Genomic DNA, 8,137 nt, shown 5'->3' with positions numbered 1-8,137 from the left:
GTAAAAGTAGCTCATATGCATTTGATTGAAGGAGAAAAATTCACCACATCGCATTCATGTTTCACGCAATATTCATCAATAAACTTGATCTAGCATGCCACAACACAAAAAGTGAGGCTAACACCATCCTATCCAAGTAAACACTACAGAATCATAACTGCATCTTCACATAGCTATTCCAACATCTAAAAATCCAATCTATAAAAATGTGTCCATCTCCATCACAATGCAACCAAACAAAACCTTAAAACAGATTATGCAATATCCTAAATCAACTATTGCAACAACCTAATATCAACTATTACAACATAACAAAAAGAACTAAACAACTACTACATAGTGGTAGGTGCACGCGTGGTGTCGTGCTCAAGATATCGAAAACTTAAGCAGGTGCGAAATAAACGAGATTCAGTTTTCAAGATCTCTGCCAAATTTTGGTTAAAATTATACTATAACTCACTAGATCAACTGATGCAAGTTACACCACACCCACCAAGGAACTGTCCCTACTGTTACATAACTTCCATATTTCTTGAAACAATTCCAAGAATCCAGTAAGACATTCCACCCAGGAACTGTCCCTATTGTCCCTACATGTACACCACAGATTGAAATACCTCCAAGCCTATGAATCCACTTTTTCTACACAAACAAGGATATCTCTGGTGGTTGGACAAAGGAGAAGATGGCTTCACCAAAGACCTCATACAGTGACCCCAGGAGATGACCGGCATCCTGATCCTCCTTCCAAGCTTGCCTCAGCACCGTGGACACTCTCTGCGCAAGATCGCTGCCCTGATCTCTCCGGATCGCAGCTGATGGGATGCTCTCCACCATCTGTCTGGAGGATGAAGCCTGCATCATCCCAGGGTTACCCAACTGAGTGGAAAAGCCATCCATAGCTCCTTGCATGTTTCCTGCCATGGAGTTGACTGAAGTGTCCGGCGCCATCTTCTTCAGAGGTGGCTGGGATGCAGAGAGATCTGTGCTGGATTTCCGCTTATCTGGAATTCAAATAGCAGCATAACTTTACTCCCAAACTTTAACCATTTCAAGTGTAAATAGTTTGGACCATTTGGTTGATTGGTGTCCAGTGCACATACAATAAATACTTACTTGGGTTATTGGTTAAAACCCTTTTATCACTCCTCAAAAGAGGACGTGTCGATGGAGAAAGCAAAACAGGAAATAATTTGAGCCGATCATACAAGCATTTGCCTGCAGCACACTGAAAAATGCATCCCACTGGTAAGAAACTTAGCTTGCCTTTAGTTGCTCAACCAAAATACAGTAAAATGAATTGAGTGAGAGCTCTGAACTGACCAGCAAGGCACCATAAACACGCCAGGCTTCCTTCCTTTTCATCTCATTTTTCTGCTTCTCAAGCTGCAGTTCTGGCTCCAGAAGTTGCATATATGTCACGAGGTTGGGCAAAATCAGCAGCCTAATCTGTAAGCAACAAATGCAATCAGCCAATGCATGACTAATACAAAGGATGAGTTTACACTGATTAGGTTCTACCGCACTGGGCCCCAATGCAGATATCCCTTGAACAGCACCATAATGTTGGGTCAATGATTTCGCAGGATCAAGAAACGCATGGATTAATGTTTTTGTTAACCGGTTTTGAAGGTTGTGATAGACATGACCAAACCTGCAAAACATCATCTCCAGTTGATCAAAATGGCAACGAGAAAAATTTAATAAGCCAGTTACAGAATTAGAAAAATCTAAAGATCATCATCAGCAAAAGTCTCCTAGCACTCTAACAGTCAATGACTAGAGTATGCAAAATGGTATGGATCTATATATTCCAAATGAAAATTGAATTTAAGGAAACACATGAGACACGAAGAAGTCGTAATGCACCCAACAAATGCATGAAGGTAAAACTGAAATAACCTTCTGTCTGCACACAACATAGAAATAGTTATGGAAAAACAAACATATCAATTGGTCTCAAAGGAAAACAGCCATATGTGTAGTGTACTCAGTAGCAGAACCATGCAATTGTTGGCAGCATCTTTGCCATTAAAGAACAAATAAGCTACCACGAAACCAATCAGATTTGCACTTGGGCTTTTATTTTTCAGGTGTATTTAAGATGATCACAAGAAGTAACAAAGTCTATTATAAATTAGAGGTCAAAGTTCCATTTACTTAACCTTCATCCTAAAGTTGTCAAAAAGAAAGCATAACTGAAATTAGTAAGTTACAGGAGTTTTATGCCCTAAAACAAAGTTTAGAAGTTTTATTTGAAGCAAGCCATGGTATATTTTGTCTGAAGTCTGAACAGCCATTAAGATCATAATATGGGAATGTTGACTGCAAGGAGTTGCTAAGTATAGATGTAACCAAATAAATCTTTAATAACTATCATACAGAGTACCTACTGACACTCTCAGCATACACTCACCTCTGGCATACCAAAGCAACCAAATTGGCAGAGAAGTCTCTAAGTTCCCAGTGGTTATCAGAGAGCCTATGCCCTAGCCTTTTTGCGACAATGCAAGTGATCATTGATGGCATCAACTGGTGCAACTGAAAACCAAGACAAATATTGCAAATATAGGACTAACATGATGAAAATAATATAGGCAGTGGTTTTTAAAAAAGGCAGGCAGTATATGGTCTTCCACTTACATAAGGTTCAATATGAATGTGTGGATTATGGAGAAGACTTCGGACTACTCGCATGAGAGCAAATAAAACAGGGAGATCCCCCAAACTCCTGGTAACCTGAAATTTAGATGGATACATACTTCAATAAAATACCATCTCAGATAAACAACAATAGAAGCAAGATTACTAGTTTACAACCTCATCTGCGATGAAGTAGGAAAAGTAAGGAACCAATGGATGAAGGCCTGAATCTTTTGCCAAGCTCACTAAAGCTTCTTTAAAAAGAGGCGTATCAGATCTACTCATAGTAAGTTCAGCTATTTTATCAAAGTACATCTGCAAAGTCAACCAGTAAAAGGAATATAAGTTTCTTGGAAATGTGTATGAATCATAATGAATAAGATCATATGATTTATAAAGCATTATATGATAATCAAAGTACCTGTAGTTCTCTAGATAATACATGCCTAACAGGAAGCTTAACATCAACGGCAAGCCCATCATCCTTCCCATGTTCCGACCTTTTATTTTCAGCTGGTGGTATAATTGCTGATGCAAAATGCTAGTTGTCAAAACAATTGTTTTTATTCCCATACTAGATAAGAATGTCACTAAATCTTGTCAAGGTCAAAAGTAAGGACTCGACATAAGAATTGACAAATAAATAGCTAACCATCAATAGGAGGATTCTCCGGAATTGCAGGCTGCACACCCTCAATCGCTAGCCAATGGGCTACAACTGCTGTGTCAAGAGGGGCCTTTGGCAGAGGAGCTTCAATAATCTGCATGACACCAACAGAAGAGACATGTCAAGTGAAAGATTTTGAAATAAGTAGTACAAACTTTTAGTCAATGTTAATATTCCCCTACCTCTTTGAAGTCTACCTCCCGGTCATCAAGATAGAAGAGATCCTTATGTCCAACAGCTCTCTTAAACCGCAATGGATCACCAGAAGCGAATCCATATACAGGCTGGTTGAGAACCCAAAGAATCAAAATATCAAATAAATGGAGAGTCAGTTTGAAAAATATTGCAGCAAAGAATTTAGACAATCTCAAGTCGTTTCAAAAAAAGAAATGTAGTTTCACATAAAGAAGCTATCGAGACAGCTTTGCATACTAAAAAAAATCAATATCATTCAAGGCAAGACATGACAAAGTAAAATAATATACTAAATTCAAGGAAATGCCATTTCATTAGTAGTGCTAAGTGACCATGTGGAGGTACTTAGTACTTACCAGGAAATACATTCATCTAAAGTTCTAAACCAATCAAGAGAACTCAACCTCATCAGCAGATCATATCCATGAAATGAGGAACCAATATTATAACTCTAATAAACAAAATAAAAAAGACCCACTACAACAGAGGTAGTCTTCTTTCCCCCTCAGAACTGCTGAAATAAATTTTTGAGCTAACAAATGCGGAATAGAAGTTGTAGGCTAGGCTGGAACCTACTTGTTCTACTCTTGACTTAAGCAAAAACAACTAGAGCACATAGGTTTAATTTTTTTTTAAGCTACCACAAACATTTCTCAAGCTCCACAACATCATAATTGCAGTCACATTTTTATGCTGCTTAATCCGATTCAGAAAAACAAGATACTAAATTCATTAGCTACCAAGCAGTATATGGAATAGAATACATAGTTGATTATGAACCAACATTACTATTATCCTGATATTTTATCGTTGAAAGATAATTCACCTCAACATTCCTTAGGCTGAGAGCACTGTCAACATCATCTGCAGTCAGAACTGTCCGTTTTGCATGCCGCATACATTTAATGGACTCCTGCAGCAGCAAACACAATATGAGTACTTCTATGAAATTTCAAGATTACAAAGATTTGTGCGATTATAAAATTCGCATAGGTGGTAGAAAGGGCACTGACAGCACCAACAAAGTAGTGAATTGTGAAAACTACTAGCAAATGAAATATCTGGCCAACGGACACTGTTATATCATCCCCGCACTAGTACTTTTACAAATCCAGAGAGCTAACTAAGTTGTGGATACGTAAAGGGCAAGAATGGCATGGCCTGTAGTACTCTACTACAGATGCAGCATAGCTTGAATTGTCACATGAAAGAAAACTTAAGAAAAATTCTCTACTGGCAATATAAACATGTCCAGGGTACATAATCCAAGGAAAATGAGAAAAAAGTGCAAGGACAGAATAAAGGATGTAAAATTAGCATAGGTGGCAGAGGGCACTGACAGCACCAACAAAGTAGTGAATTGTGAAAACTACTAGCTAATGAAATATCTTGCCAATGGACACTCTTATATCATCCCCGCACTAGTACTTTTACAAATCCTGAGAGCTAAGTTGTGGACGTAAAGGGCAAGAATGGTATGGCCTGTAGTACTCTACTACAGATGCAGCATAGCTTGAATTGTCACATGACAGAAAACTTAAGAACTTTTTTCTAGGGGCAATATAAACATGTCCGGGGTATATAATTCAAGGAAAATGAGAAAAGTGCAAGGACAGAACAAAGGACGGATATATTGGTGCGATATCAACCAGAAATAAAAAGGGAACACTGTATAACTTAGCAAATGTCTCCCATCATGCTGCCCACAAAAATACCAGACCACGTCGTAAACAAGTACAACCTACAACTAAAGCTACTGATTTCAAACACTTGCTCAAGAGGTGGACCCAAACAGATGCCGTGTACTTAGCAGGCAAAGTGACGACAAGCAGTCAATTACAGGCAATTTAGAGAACCGACAGGAACCAAATGCTTCATTTTCCCTACACCATGGCACATACTAAGAAATTATGGATAACTGGAGCATTTCCACCCCACAAGATTTTTTTTGAACCAAAAACAGTGAGGGAGGACCCCGCTGTTAAAATTTTATTAAAAGAAAAGATATTTGCAAAGTAAGGGGGAAAACAGGGCTATACAATCCAACTAAAGAGGCTGAACTACTAAACAGAACAAAACTGAACAACTAAACTGAGCTGTCAGACCACACTAAGAAGGGAGATTTCAGAGATGGTTTCATTCTTTGAGCTTGAAGAACGCATTCTTCTTTGAAATTTCTTTTCCAGCTGATTGTGCTTGCTTGGCTGCTTTCAAAGATCAGGCTGTTTCTCTGTTTCCAGATGTGCCAAGTTGCAATGATGAAGACTTCCACCCCACAAGATTATAAATACGCATCATGAAAATTAAAGGGTGCACACCATGTACACTCGTTCATTAGGCCAAAGCGCACGACCTGCATCTGTAACAAATAAGCAAACGAAGAGCCAACAAATCGCTTACCGAGCCCCCAAATTCAGCACGCTGCTAAACAAATCCAAGCACATTCCCAGGGCGGGGAGAAGGAATCAACCCTCCCAATTCCTAAGAAGCAGCATTGCAATCAAACCAAAACCTAGGCGAGCGGACGGGACCTGACCTGCATGATCTCGCGGAGGCGGTACTCGACGTCGGGGGAGAGGGCGGCGGCGACATCGGCGCCAAGGCTAGGGATACCGACGCTCTGGGCGATGACCTCGATTGTCTCCTTCGGCACGATGCTCATCGCGGTGCTCCCGGGCCCGAATCCCCTGAAGGCCTCCGAACCCTAGTAATGGCAGGCGTAGGATTTGGAGAATGGGTATTCAAAAATTTGAAAGGTAAATTTGTTTGACAGTCTAAATTCTAGTTTTTAACAAGTGTAATTGATTGTAGCACCACACCATACCAATTATATAATATACATGAAATGTAACACACAATTGGGCTTCGAATTATAGATTCATAACCTTGAAATCCTAGCTCGAAATTATTGAACATATAGAACAATAAAATCACTCAAGTTCTAGAGTATTACTTACAAATTGCAAACAATAATATATTTAAACAAGAAGCCAATTAGCAAAAATAACTTACAAATTCACGAACACTGAAACAACTTCTCACCTTAGTTGCTAGCTTACTGAGTTACTGCAGGCCTACGGTTCACAGATCAGAATGTCGCCTTGCGGTGCCGGTGTGCTGGAGAAAGGAGAATGAGTGACCGGGAGAATCCAAGAAGGCGCAGCTGGAGCCGATGCCACCGCGGCACTGCCCATCACCGAGCCCCTGCCATCCGTGCCCGACCACGCGGCGCGTCTTGCCTCCGCAGCGTCGTCCGTGCCCGGCCGCGCGGTGCGCCCGGTGCAAGCTAGCACTCTGCACGCCGCCCTCGCCCAGTTACCGTCCAGCTCCACCAGCCGCCGGCCGCCGCCGCCTAGGGTTGCCGGCTGAGATGGGGGATTGTGGGAATCGGGAGCTCGAGGCTAGAGGTGGGGTAGGCGAGTGCCGAGTGGTGTGGGCCGGGCAGTGGGGGATCGGGTAGGGCAGGGGCGGGGGCGGGGGTGTCGGGGGCCGGTAGGAGGGAAAGTTGGGGACTTCGAGCCGATCGTCATCCTCATCTCGGCCCCGTTTGGCAGGGGAGGTAGGCCCCTCTCCGATTCCATACCGTGAGGGCCCTTTGGAGTACTGGCCGGCTCAGATGCGCCAGTGCCAGCAAAAGGCTGCTCGGTGGATATCCTGGAGCGATGATAACATAGGGAGGAGGTACTTGACCTGCCTGTGTCACCGGGTGAGGGTGTGAGCTGTATTTTTTAATCAAAATTAATAGGTTTTTATTGTTGCTTTGAACCAATCAATCGATTTGTTGTAGGTTGGTGTTGACGGTCTAATTCGACCCGTTTTGACAGTAAACTCCGGCATAAAAATCATGAATGAAAGTGGAATATGTGGTAACTTAGGATTAATTATTAACAAATTCCATAACTGCTGATTTGAGAATGTATGCAGGTGAATTTGAGCTTAATTTGGAGCTAGATGGCAGGTCATGATCCAAGATACAACTTTTTAACAAATCTGACAGAGACACATGTCGTCACATGGATCAAAGGGCCCACTAGAGCAAGAAATCCAACGGCACGTGGCAAGGCCAAGGGGACCCACCAGGAATCTTCCTTGCCAAAGGCAATGGCCAGGGGTGGGACCCACTGGTTGGTCGGCCTACTGGTGGGCCCCACCACCGACCTCCAGCTTTGGCCAGCAGGTTCCAAGAAGCTTTCTTAAGGCGGTTTGGGGTGCCTCACTTGCTGCAACTCGGCCAGAAAGATCTATATGCTCTTTCCTATAAATATGAGAGGGAGACTACAATAGAACACACACACATCTCACACCTCTCCTCTCATCCTTCACTTGGAGCTTGGGAGTCCTTCCTAGGAGCTTAGGCAGCCTAGGAGGTCAGGAGAAATAGGGAGAGAGTGAGGAGAAGCCGGGGGGAAGTGCCGGGCCTATCGACACTCTTCTCTGCTTGTACCTCGACGGATGCTTATCGATCTGTAAGTTTCATATTGTTTACTGGATTGAGTGTCTACTAGTATTATAGTAGTTATCTCTAGTTTAAGACTCCTGGTAGAGATGAGTGTTCTTGGCCGAGACTAGAGTTAGTAAACGATAGTATAGGCTTGGTGCCTCGACTAGACTTTACCATTTGATTGTTGTGCC

General features: G+C 42.1%; 1 protein-coding gene across 1 annotated transcript; it reads right to left on the bottom strand.

Annotated features, from left to right (window-relative positions):
* Positions 1-407: 407 nt before the first annotated feature.
* LOC120672950 (transcription initiation factor TFIID subunit 6-like) lies at positions 408-6,967 on the bottom strand. Its single transcript, XM_039953589.1, has 13 exons — positions 6,548-6,967; positions 6,042-6,209; positions 4,332-4,418; positions 3,493-3,594; positions 3,296-3,404; positions 3,065-3,171; positions 2,821-2,958; positions 2,644-2,739; positions 2,417-2,541; positions 1,522-1,654; positions 1,324-1,449; positions 1,117-1,228; positions 408-1,004 (listed from the first exon to the last, which is right to left on the bottom strand). The coding sequence occupies exons 2-13, from the start codon at positions 6,165-6,167 to the stop codon at positions 643-645; spliced, it is 1,623 nt and encodes a 540-aa protein (XP_039809523.1). The 5' UTR covers positions 6,168-6,209; positions 6,548-6,967; the 3' UTR covers positions 408-642.
* Between the last annotated feature and the right edge of the window lie 1,170 nt (positions 6,968-8,137).

The sequence above is a fragment of the Panicum virgatum genome, chromosome 5N, assembly GCF_016808335.1.
Source record: "Panicum virgatum strain AP13 chromosome 5N, P.virgatum_v5, whole genome shotgun sequence".
Lineage (NCBI taxonomy): Eukaryota > Viridiplantae > Streptophyta > Magnoliopsida > Poales > Poaceae > Panicum > Panicum virgatum.
This window is presented reverse-complemented; position numbering and strand designations above follow the sequence as displayed.